Source organism: Aythya marila (assembly GCF_965140915.1).
Source record: "Aythya marila genome assembly, chromosome: 17".
In the NCBI taxonomy this organism is placed as follows: domain Eukaryota; kingdom Metazoa; phylum Chordata; class Aves; order Anseriformes; family Anatidae; genus Aythya; species Aythya marila.
Genome location: NC_139058.1, coordinates 7,100,068 through 7,123,224, shown reverse-complemented (window position 1 = coordinate 7,123,224; position 23,157 = coordinate 7,100,068). Strand labels below are relative to the sequence as shown.

The 23,157-nt window shown below is 57.8% G+C and overlaps 1 protein-coding gene across 2 annotated transcripts in view; it reads right to left on the bottom strand.

The window, feature by feature from the left end:
* RBM19 (RNA binding motif protein 19) overlaps positions 1 to 23,157 on the bottom strand; it is an 84,755-nt gene that overhangs the window by 27,789 nt on the left and 33,809 nt on the right. For both annotated transcript variants that reach the window (XM_082774072.1, XM_082774071.1), the window contains exons 22-24: positions 17,973 to 18,078; positions 12,273 to 12,396; positions 6,001 to 6,125 (exon numbers count right to left, since the gene is read on the bottom strand). In XM_082774072.1, the coding sequence (XP_082630198.1) occupies positions 6,034 to 6,125; positions 12,273 to 12,396; positions 17,973 to 18,078 (322 nt within the window). In that variant the 3' untranslated portion in view covers positions 6,001 to 6,033. The remainder of the gene's footprint in view (positions 1 to 6,000; positions 6,126 to 12,272; positions 12,397 to 17,972; positions 18,079 to 23,157) is intronic.

Below are 23,157 nucleotides of genomic sequence, written 5' to 3'. Positions count from 1 at the left end.
TGCTGCCATGTTTCAAAAATTGCCCATAGGATGGGCTCTGCCTTCCTGCCACCCCGTTGTCTGCCCAAACCAGCTGGATCAATTAATTCGGACACCAGCGGGGTTGTCCCAAACCTGGCTGCTCCCGTTCTGGGGACCGGGACCCGCTACGGACCGAGCTGCCTGGAGCCCCAGGGAGAGGAGAAATTAACGGGTTTTCCACTCCGTTGGTTAGAAACCAGGCCACAAAATGCAAAAGTGAGTTCTGCCCAAGGTGCCACCAGAACTCGTTGCCCTGACCGTGGGTGAAGGATCCACGGGGCCGATCCCACGGGGCCATCCCCTGCCCTTGTGGGGGGATTTTGGCTCGACCCACGTGAGCCCTGATACCGCTGCGGTGGCTGCCCCGGCCATTTCGGGCTGCCAAGGACTGGCTGCGATTGCCTGGAGGCTCTTTGGGAGCAAACTGCCCCAAAACAGGGCACCGTCTCCCAGGCACAGCACCCTACCTGCTCCAAAAACCTGGCCAAGCCCAGGATCAGCCCTGGTGTTGTCCCAGCACGTGGAGCCTCTGCAAAGCTGCTCAGCAGGGAATTCCCAGCCTGATGCCTGGTGGGAGACGGCCTCGGGGCTGTCCTGCGATGCTGATTGAGGCCAGGCTCCACCAGCTCCGAAAAATCCCCTGAGAAAGCCAGGGCACTGGGGTTTGGGTCGCCGGAGAGGCAAGAGCACAAATGCCTCTCCATCTCCTGTGGCTTATAAGGATGTCCTTGTTCCACCTGCGGAATCCCACCTCTGGTTTCGGACCACAAGGAAAGGTTTAAGCTGGAGGAAAGGGAGAGAGGGATGCAGGGAGGGGCACGGCAGAGGTGGCAAGGGGGAAAATTGCCTTTGGGAAGAGTTTCTGTGGTTTGGTTCGAGTCCGTCACCGTTCCTTGCTGGGATCACAGTACCTGGTAACTCAGCCACGCGGCAGCGCGCTGCTCTCCAGCCATCCTGCTGCCCTATATAAGCGAGCTGAGGGGCCTGTAAAAGTGGCTGTGGGTTTCTCCTCAATTTAAAAAGTCATTTAGCAGCTGCAAAACGTTGCCTGCCAGCAGCCGGGCCTCGGAGGGGCATCCTGCCCCTAACCAGGCAGCGGCTGGGTTTCGAGACTCTATTATGCGGACTTAAATAGCACTAATTATGGACCGAGGCACCCAGAGAGCTGCAGAGGTGCTTCTCAATATTCTTTCTCCATCTTAATGCCACAATTCCTCCGTTTTCTTTCTTTGTCAGTGGTTTCCTTCCTTCTCAGCACCAGGAGCCATAAAACCCAGCGCAGGTTTTTCCTATAAAGCGCTGATGCTTTATAGGAAACGTAACCCCCACCTCAACTGACTGCGCTGGATGAGCGAGGACAGGGGACTCTTCCCTGTCCAGCGCTGCTGGAGGTGGAGCAGATCCCAAATGTGTGTGGCAACGATGACAAAAAGGCCAAAAAGCAGTGGCACAACCCTGGAGCTGGCACCCTGCTGCACAAGAGGGCTGGCGAGTGCTTCAGCCACCTTCAGAAAAGGATCTCACACATTTGGGGATGCTCACGAGCATGCTTCTCCTCACTCCGGGCAGCAGCCAGGCACCTCTCTGCAAAAAGGCAAAGGTTTGAAACCCACCTTGCTGGAATTTGGTGGCTCTTTTGCTCCAGTCCTGAAGCAGCCCTCGGGAAAGCCCGGAGCTCCCCACGTACCCCAGTGCGGGTGGGAGAAGGGACTGACCCCGTTCTCTGAGAGCCCCGGGTCCAGCAGCAGGGTGGGAGGCAAAGCCTGCCCATGGCGAGAGGCTGCAGAGGAGAAAATGAACGAGCAAGGTCCTGAGCCTACAAGAGCGCTCCGATCCTAATTGCGCCCTCATCCTAATTGCGCCCTGATCCTAATTAAATGGCACAAATTACGCGCCGTGGCACGCTGGGGTCTCTGCAGGACCGTGCTCCTGCACAACATCAGGGTGCCACCTGTCCCACGGGGTGACACTGGCCACCAAGAGCCAGCTTTGGGGATTTGGGGTGCCCTGGGCCGTCCCTCTCCTGGCTGCTCCCGCACCCCACTGCCGGAGCCTCTCGCTCCTGTGCCGGCTGCTTTGCATATCTCACCGATTCCGGTCACATCGTGCACACATATGCCTCAGCCAACGTTTGTTGATATTCTCTCTGCCTCTCTCCCTAGCTCCAGTTTGGGGTGAAAGCCTCCCTTATTAGCCAATTTGGATACCCATTTACTGTGAATTACTGAGCCTGATTATTATTCATGAATGGATAAGTCTGAAATCTCAAGCCCTGCCATGCGATTTCTCTCCCTCTCAAATGCATATATTTAGGGAAAACAGGAGGCAGCGTGTCCGTGTCACGCAGCATCGAGCTCCGGAGGAAGGAGAGCTGGGCAGGGCTCCTCGCTGCCCCCTTTTTTTTTTTGGCACCGACTTGTTCGGGAACACGGAACTGGGGAAGGAGCAGCGAGACCCAGGACAAGGTGCAGATGTGCTTAATGTTAAGGAGAGAAATCCACGCTCCCCAAATCCCCAGCAGCATCCACGAGAAGCATCCCCACGGCAATTTGAGCTTGCTGCTGTCCCCTCCAGCGGGGGCCAGGCACCAGGAGGCACCCGGGTGGTGGCAGAGCCCGTAGGCACGGCGCAAATATTTGAGTGCCGGCTGCAGGAAGGGGAAAAGAGGTTTGCAGTCACCCACGGAAGGAGGCAGGAAAATCAGGGGCTGAACAAAAGCAAAGCCCTGGCTGCCACGTAGCAAAGTTTGCAGCACACCTGCACGCAGAGCGGGGAGCTGCCTCCAGCTGGAGCCCTGCAGTGGGGAAACCGAGGCAGCGCGGGGAGGTCTCCGCCCCAGCACTGCTCCTGCTGAAGGAGCAGCAGCCGAAATGGGTTTTGTAGAGCCCAAACCTTTACTGTGTGCTCCCTGCCACGTTTTGCTCAGCAAGCCAAGGCAGACAGCGCGCCGGGCGAGCAGGCAGCCAAGCTGGGAGCGTCACTGCTGCCGTGCCAGCACGCAGCGAGAGGGGCTCGCGACGGAGCCGGCAGCAAGCAGGGCGCAGGAGAGCCCAGCTGGGAGACGTGCGGCGGGGAGACGTGCTGCTTGTCCTCCTGCGACGAGTCCTGGAGCCCTGCTCCGTCTGCCAGCCTTTGGGGAAGGTTTTTTGCAAAGGTTGTGCAGGACTGAGGAGAGGAGGAAAGCAGGAGGCAGGAAGGAAACCAGCTGGATGCGGGCACGGGGCTCCCGTGTCCTCCTGGGAGCGGGGACAAGCAGCACGCACCCTTTGGGGTTCTCTGCAGGGAGCTGACAGCTCCTCGAGGCCTCTGCCAGCAGGCAGCACCGAAGAAAAGCTGGTTTTCCATCAAAGCCCTGCGATTCAGCAAACAGGCTGCCTTTGAACAGCATCCTCGTCCAGCTCCAAAGGAGCTAAGGACCAGGGGGAGACCATTTCCCATAACTATGTGGACAGTTACAGAGTTTGCATTATTTTATTGTTAGGATCGTTTCGGATCCCAAAAAGAAAAAAAAAAAAAAGGCAGCGGGGAGTGATGAGTTCTGCGCAGACCTACTTAGGCTTCTGGTTTAATTCAAGTTAATTAGCAGCTAGACGCTCGTTCTCGGAAAATTCCCGTTAAACCCGCAGTAATTTTGGGGTGCGGGACGTGGGATTCTTCCCACGTAACAAAGGAGCCGAGGCTCTGCTCGCGGAGCAGGAACTGACTCCAGCCGCTCTCCGGCGCTGCCATCAGCACTTCCATAATGAACGTGCGGGCAGATATCTGTACACACATACACAGCCCCCCCCCCCCCCCCGCACACATCAAACAGATTTCCTCGATACCAAATTGCCTGAAAAATTAACCAATGTCAAACTGCTCGGCGAGATAAGTATCATTAAGGGAGGAAGGAAATCTTCATTACGTTTGAAGGTGCGGAGAAAGCCCCTCGTGGACGTCCTCCAGCCCGAGCCCAGCCACGGCATTAAGGCGTTGGACGACGCATCAAAGGGTTAAATTAATTTTCATTAAAATTTAAATTTGAGAAGGCTCCCTCTCTCTCTCTCCTCTCCTCCCTCCTCCCCCCCCCCCCCGCACGTTTGACTGGCAACCATTTCATATTTCAATCTCGGCAGAACAAATTGAATTAGATGTTGAAACCAAACTCTGCTCTGTTCTCTAAAGCCTACATGCTCTGCTTGCGCTAATCCTTTTCGGCGCTGCTGCAGACCTCAGAGACGCTCAGCAAGAAACCTGCCCCGCCACAAAAGACAATGAGGGGAGGAAAAAGAGGAAAAAAAAAATAAAAAAAATAACACAACACGGGGAAAATCCAACCCCAACCTGCAACCCTGCGAAGCTCTGCTTTAATCGAGGGCTGGGGGCCACACGTAGGAAGGGACCTGCTCGGCTCCTCCGTCCTCGGGGCAGCCGGGGCCAGCTGGGCACGTTTGTTCCTCCCTCCTGCAGGGTTTCTGAGCCACCTTGCTGTCTGATCCTGCTCCCCTGCCCTTCTACCTATCGATATATATATATAAATTTGTTTTTTTTCTTTTAGCTCGAAGCGTTTTTTCCCATGGATCATGAGATGGTTTGCTGGTGGTGCGGTGCAGCTCCCATCCGTCCCCATCAGCTGACCTGATTCTTGTCCCAAGATGCAGAGCCCCCTGCTCTGAGCTGATCACAGACTCACCCCGAGGCTTTGCGCCCCTCTGGTGCCACCCCAGGACCCCCACCAGGAACACTGGGCAAAAAAAAAAGGCAAAAAACCAAACAAACCCCAAGATTCCCTCACTCCACGTTAGGCGTGTGGCTATTTCAGCTGACAGCCCCTTTCCCGGCACTGCTCCACAACACGTGCCTCAGTTTCCCCTGAAAAGGGGCAGTCTTTGGGGTTAGAAAGGGGCTTTTTGGGGCTGGGAAGCAGCAGAGCACTTGAGCAGGGAGCACGGGCTCCAGGAGCCCAGCTGGGGGAGGTTTGCAGACACCATCCCAAAGCGGTGGCAAGAGGCCAGGGGACAGCAGAGCAGGCAGGAGGTGCCCAAAAGGCCGGGCTCGCCGTGCCTCCAAGCAGTGCTGGTGCTGCTCCATCCCCTCCTTCCTCCTCCTGGCGTCTCGAGAAGGTGCTGGCAGCACGGCCACGCGGAGGCATCCTTAAATCAGAGCTGTTCCACGGGAACAAATGTTATCTCCAGACCCCGGACTCGCCGCGTGAGGCAGGCAGTTATTTAACCCAGCTCGGATTGCTCCCGCGGTCACGCAAGCACCTTCCCTTTCCTCGGGAGGGCCCCGGTGCTGTGCCCGTGCCCACGGCACAAGGCAGGAGGACGCATTAGCAGGGTTATTGGTCGGCTCCGGGCCCAGACGCGCTCGCTAGTCAGGAGCCAGCGGTGCCGGGGGTTTATCAAAGGCCGGTAATAGGCGAGGTGATGAGCATCCCACTGCTAGGAGGATTGGTACCGCCTCGCAGCAACAGGCAGACAGTGCCGGGAGGAAAACAGCCTCGGCAGCACTGATGTGCAGCACGCACGCAGGCACACGTGGGCGAGCACAGGGCGCTGGCACGGGGACAGCCCCGAGGCCTTGGTCACCGCCACGCGTTCGGCACCCGGCCTGAGCAGCACCCTGAAAACCAGAGCCCTGCCGACCCTCCTGACCCCAGCAGGATCTGCCCAGGGGTCTCAAAAGGAGGCAGGGGAACTGTTTTGGTTGTTTTCCCCCCTGTGCCCATCTCAGGTGGTGAGCCAAGGAGGAGCAGCCCCCCTGCTCTGCCCCACGCAGGGCGAGGGACCACTCGCACCTCGCCAGCCCTCGAGGGAATGCCAACACGGTGTGCAGTGCACCCAAATGTGTGTGCTCTCACTTGGAGCCTGAACTGAGCACAGATCTGAGCTGTACCCCACAAGCACATCCCTGGATGCTCCCAGGAGCCTTCTCCTCCTCCTGGCACCTCCAACCAAGGCGTGTTGCCCTGCAGGGCCGGCTGTGCCCCATACCCACCTCGGCGGATGGCAGGCAGCTGCCGAACACGGGCTAGATGGCCTCGTCTTTGTTGCTCTCCTCCTCTTCCAGCTGCTCCAGGATTTCACCCAAAACCTCTGAGCGTTTCCTCTTCTTCACGGAACCTGGGGAGAGGAAAAAGAAAGGCAAGGATCACAAGCCAGGCCCACGCACGACCGCCACCAGCTCCAGCCCTCCTCATCCCCCGGCGCTGCCGTTTCCATCTCCCCAGCTGCTCCTGGAGTTTACCACGGAGTAAATCCCCATCCCTTTCCTCCAAAGCCTTTTCTGGAGGCCAGCGACGCCGAAACCCTTCCCAGGGAGCCCAAATCACCCACCCCACACCCGAGAGCGCTCGCAGGAGCCCCCCCAGACGCACGGCAGGACGCGGACACACGGACACCGCCACGCACACCCTTCCCCGGGGAAGGGACACCTCCTCTCCGCACCCCACCACCGTCACCACAGCGGGTCCCAAACCCCCCTGGGGGGGCTTCCAGCCCCTGTGGTGCCAAAACCATTTGTCCCCTGTGCCGGGGAGGCCGGGGACTGCCTTGTCTCCACCGGGCACGAAATGCCCCCGCGGCACGGCAGGAGCCGCCGCGCAGCCCCCGCTCCCCCCGCGCTCCCCAGCCAGCGGCTCTGGCTCGCGAGAAGCACATGGAGAACAGCTGTTTAAATCCTGCTTTCAGACATCAAAAGCCTCGCTGGGTTTCTCAAACAAACAAACATACCATAGGACTGAAGAAAAGGTGTAAAATAAATAAATGGAACAAGCTGTGCATTTTCTTTTAGTATTACAGCTGCTGCGGGAGATAAACAACAAGTAAATGTCACAAAACATCAATACAGAAGAAATTAACCTGACAAAAGCTCACATCCCCCTCCTCTGCCTCTCCCCCCCGCCCCCCCCCCAGCTCGGAACAGTTTTTGCATTTCTGGAGTTCCCATCTAATGATTTTTATTTTTCAATTAATTCCTTGACAGAGCGCCAGAGCCCGCCTCGGCCTCGCTCCCCGCCGGGGGCTGTGGGGACGGGGGCGCCGGCTGCCACCCCCCAGACCCGAGGTGCTCGGCTCTGCCCCGCTGAGATGCCCCAAAAACACAAAAATGGGGACGGTCGAGGCCGGAGGAAGGCGCAGACCCCGCTGCCGACCCTACCCCTTACTCTGCCCTCCAGGCTCCTGCTCCCCCGGCTGTCCTCGTGCTTAGGGTTAGGAGGCGAATAGGGTTAGGTGCGAATCCCCCAAATCCAGGGCAGCTCTGGGTTTGTTTCTCCACCTGCAGCCCTTCCGCACCAGACCCCAAATGCCCCTTGTAGGGTCTGTTGGCTGCCCCTATCACACCCCAGGCGCACTGTATGGGTTTATTAGGAGAGCACGGGAAGAGGTTGGGTGGCTCCAGATTTGGGATCAGAGCTGCTCCTACCCCTAAACCCACCCCAAGCCAACAAGGAGACCACAGATCCCCTCAACCACAGCACCTGAACCCATCGGACCCACAAGCAATATGGGGACAACCCCGACCCCAGTGCCCCTCCCCAGCACCGGGGAGCCCCGAGAGCGACCCGGCGCCTGCCTAACGGGGAGGAGAAAAGGAAAACAAAACGAAATCCAACAAAACCCAGGAGGGTGGGGAAGCGAATTGGTTCGACTTCCGTTCTGCTGCTCCAAGCTGGTTAAGGTTTGCCCGCTAACGATCCCATTTGCTTCCTTTAAACAATAGCCAAAGCCGGCGGGGGTGGGCCGGGAGGGGGATTACCACGGGATTAGAACGTGGCAGGGTTGCGGATGCCACGCTAATCCTGCAGGGTTTTACTCTCTGGCTACGGCATGTGTTTGCATTAGTTACAGATGCTCTGTAAAAAAAAAAAAAAAATAAAAAAAAAAAGGAAGGAAAAAAAAAAAAAAGGAAACACAAAGGGAGCCCAAAAGGATGGGAGGTGAGAGGGTGGGAGCGCAGCCGAAAGGAAAAAGGAGCCGCTTCGGGGGGCCGGGGCAAAGGAGGAGCAACGGGGGAAAGGTTGTGGGGTTGGGGAAGCCCCTTCCACTCCTTTCCCTTTCCCATTCCCTTCCCTTTCACCCTGTAAAGGGTGCACGCTCCTGCCTTACTGCCCTCCTCTTCCTCGCCCTCTCCCACCCCAAACCAGAGGCGGCTCCCCCCATTTCACCGCCCGCTCCACCCCTCGGAGAACAAACCCAAGCCGTCCCTTCCCCTTTCTTTCTTTTTTTTTTTTTTTTTTTTTTTGTTTTTTTCCCCTCCTTGCGCTCGGCGCAGAATTCCCCATCTGTCAATTTAATTCTTTGATCGATGGGAAAGAGCAGGAAAAAACGGCCCGGCACAGCTGGCTTCCCAAGTTAGCCCTGGCGGGAGACCGCCAGCCCCGCTGGTGACGGCTGAGCGAAATGTTTGCGGAGAGCAGAGAACACAAGTCGATAGCAATTTAGCTGGATTGGGAGCACGTACCTTCCCTGCACGGAGCGCGGGCTCCCGGGAGAGAGGCGGCGCCGCCTCGCTCCTCGCCGACGTTTCCCCGGGCTGGAGCTCGTGGCCGCAGCTGCGGCCGTCGCGCGGTGGAAAAGGGGGAAAAAAAATGCAAGGAGAGGGGGAATTGGTGCGGTGCCGAGGGTTGTAGGTGAGCACGGGGAGGGAGGAGGGTGGGGAGCGGGTGCTGGGGGGCTGGAGGGGAGCCCAGAGGTTGCAACGTGTGCAGGGCGCGGATGGGATCCGTCCCTCTCCATGGTTTGAAGGGTTTTAGGGTGCCTGTGCGCCCTGCTGTTCCGAGGGGATTGGCACAATGGTCCCTGGGGGTCAGCGTCCTATAAAATGAGGGTGGAAAGAGGCTGTTGGTGGCAGGATTGGTGCAGCCACCCCGATGCAGGGCTTGCCACGGTCCCTGCTCCGTGGGATGGGCTGGATGAGCAGCCCCAAAGCCGACCAACCTTCCTGGGGCTTCTCTCCCCACCTCACTGCAGACAAGTCCCTGTATCCACAGCCCTCCCTGCCACCCTGGTGGGCTCTGCAGCCACCCCTCAGCATCAGCTCCCACGTTAACAAGGCATGGTGGGGTGCCATTAAACCCCAAAGAATCCAAGCGGGGTTTTCCCTCGCCATATAAGACCCCCCTGCCGGAGGCTGAAGAGGAGGTGTGCTCAGGAATGAGAAAAAAGATTTAAGCTCTTAGCTACTGAGCTCGGAGACAGCGGTCGGGGTTGGGCAGCGGGATCCTGGCCAGCAGCATCACCGACCCCACTGCTGGCAGCGGGGGCCTCGCTTCCTCCTGGAACACCACAAAGGCACGAAGAATGGCCTGAAAACCCCACAAAATGGGCAAGGGGCCCGCTCCACTTTACTGCACCTATTTGATTGAGAAGATGGCTCCGAAGCGACTTGATCGCTGGGACAAACGGCGGCACCGAGGCAGGATTTTGGAGGCCAGACCTCGCTCTGACCCAACGCAGAGTGGCAGATTGAGACCCGAGAAGCCTTCGGAGCTGGGGGTGCAGGAATCTGCTGCGCTGGCAGTGAGGCCCACACAACGAGGAGCAGCAAGGCGAGCTCATTCCATGCTCAAGCCAAACCTCACTTTGGAAACTCCTGCGCATCGCTGCTGCGCCCACAGCAAACCAAAACGGCCCAGAGGAAAAGGAAAAGGAAGGAGGAAAAGGAGGAGCTTTCCGAAATACTTGCAGGGGTGTAGAGCTTGGAAGAAACGCGTCCTGAGACTGATGCGAGATGGGGAGATCAGCTCTCTTTGTCCTGATTCACCCCTTCTGGAGGTGAAAGATCCTTGGGGTGCTCCTGGTGGCTTTAATTTCTGTGGAATAACTGGGAAAAAGGGGTGGGAGCAGCAGAGCCCACGTCACCCTGTATTGCTGGCAAGGTGACGATAGAAACACACAACACCCCTGCAGCAAGGCCAGCAGCTCCCAGCAGCATTGTGATGTGGCATCGGCTGCCCAAAGGTCCAAAAGGATCACAAAAGGCTTGCAGAGGGGAGAAGAAAAATAGTGGGATGGCAATGCTCAACACCACAAAGATGTTTGGGGCACGAAGCAAGGAATAAAGTGAGTTGGCCGGTGGGGTAAAGCTCACCCCAGCCACTGCGCTCTGCCTTTTGGAGGCGGCTGCCTGCACGTGCTGCTCCCCAGGTAGGGCTGGCAGGGAGGTAATGCTGGTAATAATGCCCACCCTGGGCTCTGCTCGGGAAGATCAGCCTCCAGCTAAGGTGGGGAGGACACAGGGATGCGAACGAGCATCCCCACGGTGGCTGCAAGAGGCAGCTGCAGTTTTTACCCCTATCACCTGCACACCCACGGCAATACCAGGGCTGGGCACGGCTCCCTCCTGTCCTCGGGGTCACTGAGCGCCACTTGGGGAACCCTCAAGACCAACCGGCCTCACCATCCGGACAGGGAACTCCCCAGACTGGCACCCGAAGGACGAAAATCCCCACAGGCACGCAGGGAGAGGCTGCGCCCCGTTGCTGGTGCCAGGCAGCTCTCGTGCTCACCCCGCAGGGGCTTTGTCCTGGAGATCTGCTGCTGGCAAATCCCGCTCGGCACCGGGATTAGCCACCAGCAGCTTCACGGCGGAGACGTGAGTGTGTGTGCAAGGCAGGGCTGAAGGCACTGGATATTATTTTTCTCTCTCTCTCCCTCTCTCCCCTCGAGACGGGTTGGAGAGCAGAGCTGCCTGCCGTCTTCAATCCTATTTCCAGCCCCTGAAGACGGGCGGCGATAACCTCGCTCCCGTTTTCCATCCCAGCCCCTGGAGCCACCGCAGCTCCCTCCAAGGCTGCAGCCCTCCCGGGAGGCGAAGAAACCTCCTCCTGCCGTGCTCCGCATCCCCGCCTCAGCCAGGAAGGCACCAGGCAGGGGGGCCGGGGCGATGAAAACAGAAATCAGGAGGTGAGCTGAGCCTGGGGTAGGCGGCAGAGCTCGCCAGGAACAGCCAGCATCTGCTGCCAGTCTGCACCGACAGCAAAGCCAAGCCCAGAGCAGAGGAAGAAGGGCAAAAGGAGATTCCCCCGTAGGAAAGGGGTGCACAGAGCATCACAGCTGCTCCCCTATCCCCCAGGATGGAGATTCACGCTCCTGTGGACGTGCACCCGCTCTGGGCTGGCTTCTGGGGGGCACATCCATCCCCTCCCAGCAGTGCCCCGCTGCCTCCCAGCGCTACGTGCGGGGTATTTCACAGGGCTGGACGCTGCCGTGCTCCTTCAGCTCTCCTTTTCAGCCCCGTGCTGGAGCTCAGCCTGCAGCTCCCAGCGTTTCCAGCTCACCACGTGCCCCTTTTTGCTCCACTCCTGGCCCCATCGCGCCTCCCCTCATCCCTTTCCCTGCCAAATCGCCTCTTTCCCTGCCTGCCCGTAAGACTCAGCACCACGCACACCACTTCACCATCATGTCACCGGGTCCTGCTGGAGCTGGGCTCGCTGAATATACAAAACCCGCTGCTTTTCCACCTCGGCACGTGGCAAAAAGCAACCCCAGAGCTGCTCCTGCCACCCCCCGGCCATGGGCACGACGGAGAGGGGAGGCGGGGAAGGGATGCTGCAGGGGATGCAGGAGGAAGAGCATCGATCTCCAGCTCAGTCCTCCAGCCCAGGGGAGCCCTTCCTACATAAATATTTGCCAAGCAATGCATTTGTGCCTGTCGATGGCTGTCAATGGGAGCCCGCGGGGCTGCTATCTGCCGAGCTGTCATTCTCGGGCACCTGATCCAAACGGCACTCTCCGGATCTCAACCCACAGTCAAATTATTTGTCCTTTTTAACCGGGTTTCCGTCCTCCGAGGGACTCCCCTCCCCTCCCAGGTGTCTGTTAGACCCAGCCCTTGCTGGGCAGCCTCACGGTGCCACCAAGGGTGCTCGTAGCCTGTCCCCACCTCGGGAGCACCCTAGGGCGCAAGGCAGGCAGAGCAAAAACCTTTCAGCTGGCACAGCGCTGCCAGCACGCGGGGAGTTAACAGCCTCACGTGCACAGGGAGAGCTGTCAGACAAAGCATCCTGCCCGCATCCCTCCTGCTTCCCCCCTCGGCCGCCTCCAGCTCCTCTCCTGCAGCAGATTTCCTCCAGCACAGCCTCCTCGGTGGGCCCTGCCCGCCTCTGCTGGGCGAGACCCCCTGTGTTGGCACCGCCGGGGCTCCAGCATCCATCTGGCAGCCCCGGCGCGGCGGGGAAAGGGCCGGCGTGGAGCGGAGGCGAGTGCCAGATGGGCCGGTGCCAGCCAAGCTGCGTCGCCCGGGCCAGAAGGATGCTGCTACGTTACCGTGGAAATGGTCGGCTGTTTTCCGTCTCAGGGCCTCCACCGTGCTCTCCTCCGTGTCTGCCCACTCCAAGACCAGCCTCCGGCCGTACAGATGCGTGCTGTGGCACAGGGCGTTGAAGGCTTTCTGCAGATTAAAAGGGAAAATAAAAATAAATAAATAAATAAATAAAAGAAAATAAAAGAAAATAAAAGCAGGCTTGCATGAGGAAAAAACAAGGATGTCCCTCCCTCTGCCCTGAATCTAAAAGGCCACCACAGGACATTCTGCTCTGAGCACTTGGCTCTGACGGGGCAGGATCCATCTCCGTCACTGGCCGTGATGCCATCATTTATCTCCCACAGCCTCGCAGAAGAGCAAGTGCCCGTCGTGACGCCTGCTGCTCGCAGGGGAGCGGGCTGGGAGCCAGCACGTGGAGCAGCTCAATGCACTCCTCATTTCCTACAGGCTTCCAAGGGAATTCAGGTCTGAGCAGGATCGGGCCCATCCCATGAATGTACAAACCCTCAGGTCAAATATTTTCATCCCCAGGGGCCCAAAGTGCTCCGGACATCGCGATATGTGGCTGGGCACGGGGCAGAGCAAAGGGGCGCAGGACGCTCTTTGAAAACCCTGACCTAGGATTCAGGAAATACATCAGGGCTGCAAACTCGCAGCAGTGGAACAAACACAGCCACACACAGCATCCCTCTGTCCTCACATCTGGAGGGCCCCAAAGCAGCGCTGATGTAAGGGCAAGGCTGGAGAAGCCACGGCCATTCGGTCCCACGGAGGTCCTGAGGGTGTCCAGCGCCGCAGGCAGGAGCTTGGGCAGCAGCACGAGCGCCTTCTCCAAAGGTTTTGTTGACAACAAAGGGAAATGCGTTGAGTTAATCATCCCTGCTGCCTGCTTTTTGGGTTTGGTTGGAGCGCTTCGTCAGATTTGGGGCAATGCTGAAAGCGAGAGGTTTCTCTGCACACAGGGCTGAAAAGTCTCGAAGAAGTCTCCAAGTGAGGCTCGCCCAGCGGTGGCTCTGGATGGCCGCGGCTGCCCCCAGCTGTCCCATCACATCTCCACTCCTCCTGGAAGCGCCTTCGGGTGCCCAGGACAGCTCCTTGGAACCCCGGAGCCATTTCTGGGGACTTCAGAGCCCAGCTGTTTCATGGAGGCAGCAGAAATTCCCCGTGGGATGAAAGCAGAGCTCTCACCAGCTCACCACACCTCCTCCCAGTCCAACTGCTGGGCGAGCACTGGGGGCCGTGCCTTTATCCTGCAGCAGGCTCTTCTGACTCCCACAGATTACAAATCTCCAGAAAATGCATTTCCAGGGACCAGCTTCCCGTTGCCTGCATCTTCCCCTCCTTCTGATTCTCCTTTGCTCACACAATTCCCGTTCATTATAAAAAAACAAAGAGCACTGCCAGCTCCACCTTGCCCGGACCCCTCGCCGATGCACCAAGACGTCCTTCCACATCTGCCACCTCCCCAAACTCGTGCACGGCCCCGTTTTTTGGGGTGTGCCGCAGCCTCACCAGCTCTTTTTGCAGCCACAGCTGTTTTTATTTGCCGCTGCTGTTGTTTTAAAGGCCTCTTTTCACTTGGAATGGTTTCCAATTAGCAGAGCAATGTGTTGGCTTCAACAACCACCCGGGGGGAGGCGGCAGGAGGGAGCGGCGATGGCTGTTTACGTTGGCACAAAGAGACGTTTCCGTAGCCTGGCAAAGAAGCACAGCTCAAATCGCCCAGTCCCGTTTGTTCATTTCTACTTTTTGTTTTTGATTTCTCACTACCTGCAGCACGAGGAGGAGGAGGGAGGCCGCAGGACGGGGTGCGGCCGCGGGATTGCCGGCCCCGTGGGATCACCAGGAGAGGTCGTGGAGCAAGAGGGAAGGCTGGCGTTGCCATCAGCTCGTGGTGGATGGAAATCCTGCTGGGTGAGGCACATCTCCTGGCGGCCAGGTGACAATTCCCAGCCCAACGTGCTCCTGGAACGAGGGGCTTTGAACCCAGGAAGAAGCAAAGCGTGGGATGGCGGGGTGAGAGCACAGGGACCCTGAGCTGGGGCGCTAGAAGAAGATCCATGCATTTCAGGTGAAAAACACCTACACGTGTCATCTCCTTTGGAAAGCAGCTGAAAAATAAAACTTACATATTCGTAGCTCTGCGAGGGATTTGTATTTGTATTTGTATTCTCCAGGGCAAAGCAAGAACGCACCGATAATTCAGAAGGCAAAGGGAGGAAGGGGAGAAATGCTGTCTCCATGCACCCACGTGGCTGAAGATCTTCCAGAGATGAGGAAATTCGCCACTGCTGCCATTGCAAATAAAAAACTGGGCAGGAGAAAATTCATTTTAACTGCAGGAGAAATAGGAAAGGGAACAAGGACGAGCAGAATGGCTTTCAAAGCAAGTGGGGCTGGGGGCCTGAGGTATTTTTGGTATCCTCCACGTGAGTGTCTGAAGACCAAGCTGCCAGAACAGGAACAGAGGGCTGGTGGCCGGCTATAAAAATGGGAAAAGACCTCAAATTACTGCAGCAATGCATGGTTAAAGAAAAGGGATCGGAGCAGGCTTGGCATGAACCCGGTGGTGGCTTCAGCTTGGGCACGGCCAGAGCCTGGCAGTGGATGGAGAGGCAGAAGGAGCAGGGAAAAGCAGAGAGGAAGGGAAAAGGAGAGTGAAAAACATTTGTGGGATTCAGAGAGGGAATTTCAAAATGAAGGGAGGACTGATGAACCTCTCCGATGCCTGGGACAAGGCAGATGCTGCTTTGGAGCTCATCTGCTGTGCCAGGGCACTGCAAAGTCAGAGATCAAGGGGCTGGACCACTGCATCCACCGCCCCCGAGCGCTACGGCGCGCCGTCCCTAAATGCTGTATTAATTTTGAGGACAGTGCTGCTCTGCCTCCAGATTCCCCCTTGCCCTATTAAATACTCAAGCCTCAGAGCCTCGGGGCTGGAGTCATTAGAGGGACAAAGGGTCAACAACATTAGGAGATTGATAAATTTCCCTTCCTCACAAGAAACAGTCCCAGCTGAGGATGCTCTCTGCAGCGCCAGCTGCACACGAAGGATTTTTCGCGTGCGCCTTTTTAAAGGGCTGCCTGTCTGTCCCAAAAGGGCAATTCCTATTTGGAGACCAGATGTATTTTTATATTGACAGGGGAGAAAAGTGGAAGCCAGGCTTCCAGTTAATAGTTTAAAAATAAAAACAATCCCCCACCAATCCTGCACGGGGAACTTCAGGAAGCACAGCAAGTGCTTAATACGGCCTTAACCACAGATCAGCTGCTGTTGAAGCTCCCCTTCTTGATCCCCAAATCCCACGTGCTCCCAGCTAGCGGTCATCTTGTGCTGGAGATTTTGAACCAAAGGCTTGGTCAGCAGCTACGCAATCCCTCTTTGGGAATATGGTGAAAGCAAGGCATAAAAACCCACCACGTGCTGAGGACTGGGGTAGCAGGATGGTACCAGCTGATGGGGAATTAGGAGGCTCCAGCCCCTGAAGCTCCCTCAGCAGAAAAACTCACGGTCCTGGCTCCTTTCTGAAACTCTGACGTGGGTTCCTCCCTCTTTCCTGGCTTAGCACACGTGCTGGGATCTGCTCAATGCACAGCCGTGGAGGGCAAGGGGACGAAGCCCAGCCCGATGGGTGCCGTGCTGGCACCCCAGCGGGGATTTTGGAGCAGAAGCCCCACGTCTCCCTCCCAGCTTTGGAAAAACCTCCGCAGGCGCTCCCACAGCAGCTGTAATCGCTCAGAGAAAATGACAAACATGGGAGGTCACAGGCTTTAAATGCCCAACAAAGCCACCGTAACTATTCTATTATAAAAACATCATGTTTTATAAGACGCTTATAAGCAATTTCCAAATTACCACTCTGAGCAAAAAATGTCATTGATAGTCCGCAGCTATTCAGCTCAGAGGTCTCCGGGCCCACTCCCCTCCTCTCTCATTTCACTTAGCAATAAACTCTAAGCCAATTATGTCCGTGTTTACGATATTCAGGATCCTATTCATCAATACATGGCGCATCCTTTTCCAGACGGCCAGTGGAGTGTACTTGATGTGCCACTTGTGAGACAATTAAATCCCTCAAAGAGATGAGGGTAAAAAAAAAAAAAAAAAAAAGAAGGAAGAAAAGCTGCTTTGCTGGAAAAGAGGAAAAACTCACGGAGTGAGCCTTCACAGGGTGGCTTCCTCACCGCACACTTGTCTCCGGGGTCGGTGCATCCCTGCCTCTGTGAGCTCTGGTGGGGTGGTGGGAGCAGGAGGGTCCCAGACAAGAGCCCTGCCAGAATCTCTCCCCCCTGCCTGGCTGCGTTTTTCACCCAGGTGAGAGCAAACCTGATGAGAGACTCGGCTGGAGCAGAGGCATGTGCGAAAACCGCAGAGCAGGCAGGAGAGCCACGCTTCAAGGGGGCTCGCTGCACGACGTGCTGCTGAGCAAGCCAGCCCCGAAGGGGAGGGCGAATGCTGAGCTGAAGGAAGTTTGAGTTAGGATCAATACAGGGCTAACAAAGAAACTCTGCGCACTGTGTTATAGGGGAGGTCAGGCTGGAACAGATGATCTAATAGTCCCTTGTGATCCCGGATCGATGAATCCTGTCTAAAAACATAAACACGGCGATGCTTGCTCCCCCCTCCTCGCTCCTTCGTCTCCACTCACGGTCTTGAAAATTCGGAGTGGCTGCAGGTCGCTGGAGCCCCGTGGTACCTCCTCTTCAGCAGTGACATCCCTGGGCCTGCACCCACGGTTCCTCTTCCACACTGCACACAGCTCTGGGCATCATCAGCAGGGATCAAACCCCAAAACCAACCCCGAGTCCTTCTTTTGGTCATTGCACCAAGGACACCAAACTTCTGCCCTTTATGGCTGGCTCAGTTTGGGGTTTCTGTGGTGTGCTGCCTTACCTGCTGGCTGGAAGCACTGCCCGGCTTTTTACACACTGCCCCTGCCTCCTGCAGGACAGCTGTGCTGGCAGGAACAAACCCTCGCCTCGGCTAGATCCTCCTTTTCAGAACTGCTGAAAACTCATTTTTCCTTCCTAAACAGCACTGCTCAGGTCCTCAGGATGTTTTTCTGGAAGGTGTTCTGGGAAGCACTTTGGAAGGAGTTATATTGTGATGGAGTTTCTCGTCCTTACTGTGAGCTGCCTCTGGTTCCCCCAGCTCCAGCAGGACCATGTGGGACCACTCATTTTATGGGTTACAACACCCACCTGATAACCCCGAGCTAGCTGTCCCCAGCAGCTCTGAGTGACAGCCCCACAACCAAGATCCACACACGTGTGGTGGGGCAATTGGAGCTGTTTGGTAGCTGGATGCTCGGTACCACTTCTGTGAGCCCTTCCTCCCACAGACAGCAGCTTGCAGGGCTGCAAGCAAGGCACGGCACAGCACAACCGCCTGCCCCAGCTGCCCTTCCCCGTTTTTTCCACTGCTACGGAAGAAAAGCTGTTTGCCAGACACATCTAGAGGGTGATCCTGGCTGTTGGTTTCACTGAGGGTGTTGAATTAGCCAGATCCCAAGTGCAGTCAAAGAGAAAGGGAGCCTTAGGTGGCTGCCCACTGTGGGGAGCTTCATTGTGGCTTTGCTGGTGAATCCAACAGCCTGCATCAAGTCCCTCGGTGGAACACAGCCCCCAGGTTCCCTTCTGGCCCGAGACCAGGCGGGGACGGTGCTGGAGGGAGAGGAGCCGGGGGCAGGTCTAGGTCTCACCTTGGCATCCTGCTTGGTGAGGAAATCCACGAAGCCGAAGCCGCGGTGGGAGCCTGTCCCTGCCATCTTCTTGGGCAGCCGCACGGTCTTCAGCTCTCCGAAGGTGCTGTGAGGGAGAGAGGGAAAAGCAAAGACACTGAGACCGAGGGGAAAACCCTCTTTTTATCCCAAACCACGGCAGCACCAGTTGCAGACACATTTCAGGCTTGCCAGCCCCGACTAAAGCAAGCTGTGGGCAGTGGCCGCTCTGCTTCCCTGTAAGCTCCACAACCAAAGCACGCAGCGACAGCTGAAAGCTCCGCTGGGATTTCACAGGCTGTCCTTTCTGCTTCACAAAGCAAAAACCTCCTCCAGTCTAACTGCTGTCCTCCTCCTCCCTGTGGATCTGCAGAAATTGAGGCCCCAGCCTGCGTGCTGTGCCCTGGTCAGGGTGGGCGAAGAGCATCTCCGTGTCACAAGGGGTCGGATCAGATTTATTGGCACTTCAGGACATGGCCACAAGCCCCAGCGTGGCCTCGTGGGGTCTTTTCCTCCTTCCAGAAGAGCTCCTCTGCCCCCAGAGCCTGTCCTGCACACCATGCTCGCAGAGGTCCCATCCCTCTGCTGGGTACCTTTTTTCTGACTGGATTTCCAGCAGAGTTTCAGAGGAGTCTGAGTGCCACCAGCATGGAAAGCTGGGAAACAGGGGAATAAATAAAGGGGGTTCCCATTCAGCTGGAAACCTTGCCACGGCATGGTTTCCCTGCAGAATGAACACAGCCCTCAAAAACCAAAGCATGCAGCCACCCCAGCAGCCTGGACCTCGCCCCAAAAGCCTGCAGCCAGACCCTGAGGCAGAGCTCGCAGCTCCTCCACCTCGGCTCTCCCACCCCGATATCCCCAAGAAATTCCCAACAAAGCCCCTGTTTTCCCTACATCCCAGCTCCGGCTTCCCCTTCTCCTCCCCTCGCCTCCATTTACCAACCCCACAGGCGCAAACGGCAGGCGATAAATATTTAACGCGGACGGGGGCCGAGGAGATGCGCCGGTTTATTTGGAAACCTGCACGCACAAAAGGAGCCCGGGATGCAGCGGTGCCAAAGAGCACCTGGGAATAAACACAGTAAAGGCCGTAAATGCTCTCGTGAAATGATATAAGCTAAATCCTGGGAGTTAACCCGCTGCACCGGCGGCATGACCAGGCATTCATCCACCCAATTTCCTCCGGCAAGGCGGTGTGTAAATGTACCATTATGAAGCCTCCAAATGAATCCGCACGCCTCCTCCGCGGCGTTTCCAGCGCTCTGCCTCCCTCCTGCCCCCTCCGAGCTGGTGCTGGGCAAACAAACAAACAAACCCACACGGCGTGGCCTGGGGGAGCAGAGGGGCTCGGGTCCCTGCAGGGTGAGGATGCTCCCGGGGGTGAGCCAGGCACCGGAGCTCTGCGGATGGCTCCTCTTGTTGCCGCGTCCCTGCGGGAGCTGAGAGCCCTGGGTGGGGTAAAGCGAGGGCTGCCGAGAGAGATCCTGGCCCAAAGGGGTTTAAAACGGAGGTGGAAATCAGAGTGATGATGCCCAAACCTGTGGCACCACGGAAAACGTGAGCTGAGTTATGGGCACCGCCTGCGGGGAGCAGAGTGTTTGCCTGAGGACTTGCAGCACCTGCTCTGAGCACTAAAGCACCAAGAGTCTCCCCCTGAAACCACACCGAGACCTGACACATGGCATGGGCAAACGCCAAAAATGCCAAATTTTTGGCAAATGCCAAAAATGGACAGCCCCTGGAGACGGGAGCAGGGCAGCTCCAGGCCCTGTGGGGCAGCCCCGGGGACACACATCAGCCTCGGCCACCAAGAAGACGACAGCGGGGACCCAGCCCGGAGCAGCACCTCCTTGGGGCTAGGGGAAGGGACAGCAGGGCCAAAGAGGGTTGGGGCTGTTGTAGGGGACCACAGCACAATGTTCAGCAGGGGGAGGAAAGCAGAGGGACAGGGCTGACCCCACCGGGGCTGAGGAGTAAAACACCCCCCCACTGCGGCGCTAATTAGAAAGCACAACACAGCAATTACCATCCCAGGAGCTGTGAATGAAGTGGAGAGCCCGGGCCTTTAATGTTCTCCTCTCCAGCGCAAGGCAGAGGCTCACACCTCTCTTTTCCAATTATTTCCTCCAGATTTGTGCGGGGGAAGAGAGGCAGAGGCGGGGGGGGAGCCCGATTACCCCCCGCAGCGCCAGGCTCCTCGTGCCGGGGGGACACCGATGCTGCAGCCCTCGAGCTCGGGGACGGCCCCAAAAACCCCCAGGAGAGGGGCTGGAGGAAGGGACAGGGATGCAGCTCATCTGAGCGAGGTGGCAGGGCAGGGAGGAGAGCAGCTTTTACACAGGCTGCTGTGCCAGCTGCTGAAACCCAGCTCACCGCTGAGATCCCACCGAGCTGCTTTCCAACACGGATGGGGACGGCTACGGAGGAGGGTGGGCTCCCAGCAGCTCTGACCCCTTGTCGCTGCCTCCTTCCCCTTCCAGGACACAGCTGTGATGTCCGCAGCCCCACCAGCATGCAGAGACTGGTGTGAAAACACAGCAGACACCCCAGGAGATGGGTTTCCCCTCGGAGCTGACATCTCTCTCCTCTCTCCACGGGGAACTGGACGGCGATCAGCCAGTGCTGGCACCAAACCCCACTGCTGGCGCAGAGCATGGCTCCAGGCCAGGCTCCTCTCCCCAGCACCAGGCTTTATAGGGCAGTCCCAGGAGCCAGAGTAAGAGTGGGTGAAACCTGAGCAGCCACAGACCCCCCTGGGACACGGATGCTCCACCAGGAGCTGAGCTCCAACTCCTTGGAGCTGCGGAGGTCAGAGCAGGGTCCTGGCTAATCCACAACCAGTCTGGACAGAAAGCTCCAACCAGTCACTCAAGCATCTCCTGCCCTACTGCATGTCAGAAGAGTTAGGATGAGGATTTCAGCATCCGTTTGCCTGCCTGGGTGAAAGCTGGGGAGCTCCAGAGCCCCTGCAGCAGTGCCAGGGCTCAGCCACAGCAAAGCCCTTCCTGAATCGGTGAGTCCGCCTCTGCAGGAGGCTCCAGCCTCCCCTCTGCTCAATCCTGCCCTGGGCAGACCCACGGCCCTGGCCCTGCTTTCTGGCAGAACACCTCGGGTGGCATCACACCAGGCTGCTCTGAGATCAGTACGCTCTCCTGGAGCCGCGGCAAAACCAAAGGCGCCACGTTTTGCCTACCATGGGGGGTGGGCGATGGGAAACGTGGGTCGGGCTCCTGGTGGGAAGCAGAGCGGAGGCACAAGAGGCTGGATTTGCAAGGTTTGGCTCTCCTGGCTTTGCCCTCCCCGCACACGGCAGGCAGCTCGCCAGCCAGGCTGGTGAAATCCACCCTGAGGCTCGCGCTCGGCTTGGCGCGCCCGCATGCTGCTGGCTGGCAGGGCCGACAGCCCCGAACAAACGCCCAGACAGAGCTGTTTCCTCAGCTAAAACCTTTGTTTTGTGCTGATCCAGGTTTAAAAGGAGGAGAAAGGGAAACCGGTACGAGCCTGCGTTGGCCCTGGCTGAGCACCCACCCCCGCGGCCGCAGAACAATGAGAGCCGCAGCCTCCCTCCGCCTGCCACTGGCCCCAAACCCAAGAGCGAGGCGAGAAAAGCCCCGAGATGCCAGCGGGGACATCCCCTGCCGTCCCTCATCGCCGGTGCCAGGTGGCATCGAGCACCCCTGCGTGGCACTGCTGGGCACCCACCGCTCTCCTGGCGCTTTGGCAGCTCATCCACAGCTTCTGCGCCCTGCTGGATGAGCAGAGGGAGGAGGAGGAGGCTGCAAACCGCGAGCTGGCCGCGGGTCAGAGGCCCACCACTCCTTGGGGCTGTAATTCTGTCCTTCTGGCACAGGCTGGCTGGGAGGCGAGGCCTTTGCCTGCTCATTGTAGGAGGTTCTCTTGCTGCTAAGCAGAGCGCGCTGCAGCTCCCTCCGTGCCCACGGCTGTCCTGCCACGAGCTCACCCCGAATTTTCTTCGCCTCCCTGCGCCTGGATCCAGCCCCAGCAGCTCCTCACGCACACACTGCACAGCTCGGCAGTGCCTCACCTCACAGGAACCACAGATCCTGAACACAACCCCAGCTGGAAGGTGTGCAGGCTGCCAAACGGAGTACCCCGCAGCAAGCACGCGGCTTGCCAGCTCTGTGCCCGCACCACTTTGTCCTCCGCGCTCCTCCAGACCCAAATCCACGAGAAAACGAAGCAGACGCGTGCTGATGGAGCCAAGCTGATACCTGCTGACCCCTCCTGCTCAGCCTCTTCACCTCGTGCCATTCCCTACCTTAAAAAGGAGCATTTGAACCACAAGCTCCTTTGGACAGGCCAAGTCCTGGTGAGCCCTGACCATTATTTTCAAGTCCCGGACAGAAGTCACCGTCAGCCTGCTTGGTTTTGGCACGCCCTGAGCACCCGATCGAGGGCTGGTTGTGAAGTTTTAGCACCAGGAATCCACGCACGTGGCTGGAAGAGCCAGCTGCTGCCCATCCCCGCAGGGGGATGTTTGCTTCCTGCAAAGCAAACAAATCAGCCTTACGTTTCTCCAAACACCAACAGCTGTCCCACTGCACGGGATAAGCCTAAATCAGGGAAAAAAAAACACAACGCCAATGAGCAGCGTGGGAAGTCGGTCATGAAAACCTCCAGCAAGGCCACCAGCCTTCTCCTGGCTTGCCACCACCTCCTCCTCTCTCCCTTTCTCTTTTTGACGACTTCCCATCCCCAGAGCCCTGCCACCGCCTAAATCCCTCCTCGTGGCTGCTGCAGCCCTGGGACGAGGCTGGAGGGGGGGAGCTGGGAGCTTTCTGCTCATCACCAACAGCTCCAGGCAGGGGACCTGAGGCCAAACAAGACCAAAGTCCTCCCCTTCCCAGCCCGTGCCACCTCGTCTCTCGCAGCAGGCCACGGCCACGCTTCAGCCCCGCAGAATTCAGGCAATCTCTCTGCAACGGTCATCCTCATTTTCTTTCCTTTTTTTCCTCCTTTCACCCCCAAAAAGGCCCTTCCCTCCCCCACCGCATTACTTCCCTGCCAGTCTTTGCTTCCGCGCCGATTTACTGATTATGGGGGAAAAAAAAAAAAAAAAAAGAGATATAATAATGGTCCTTTTTTTCTTTCTTCCTCCTTTCGGAAGGCAGGACCCTGCCAAATGGTTTTGCCCCTGGGCTGA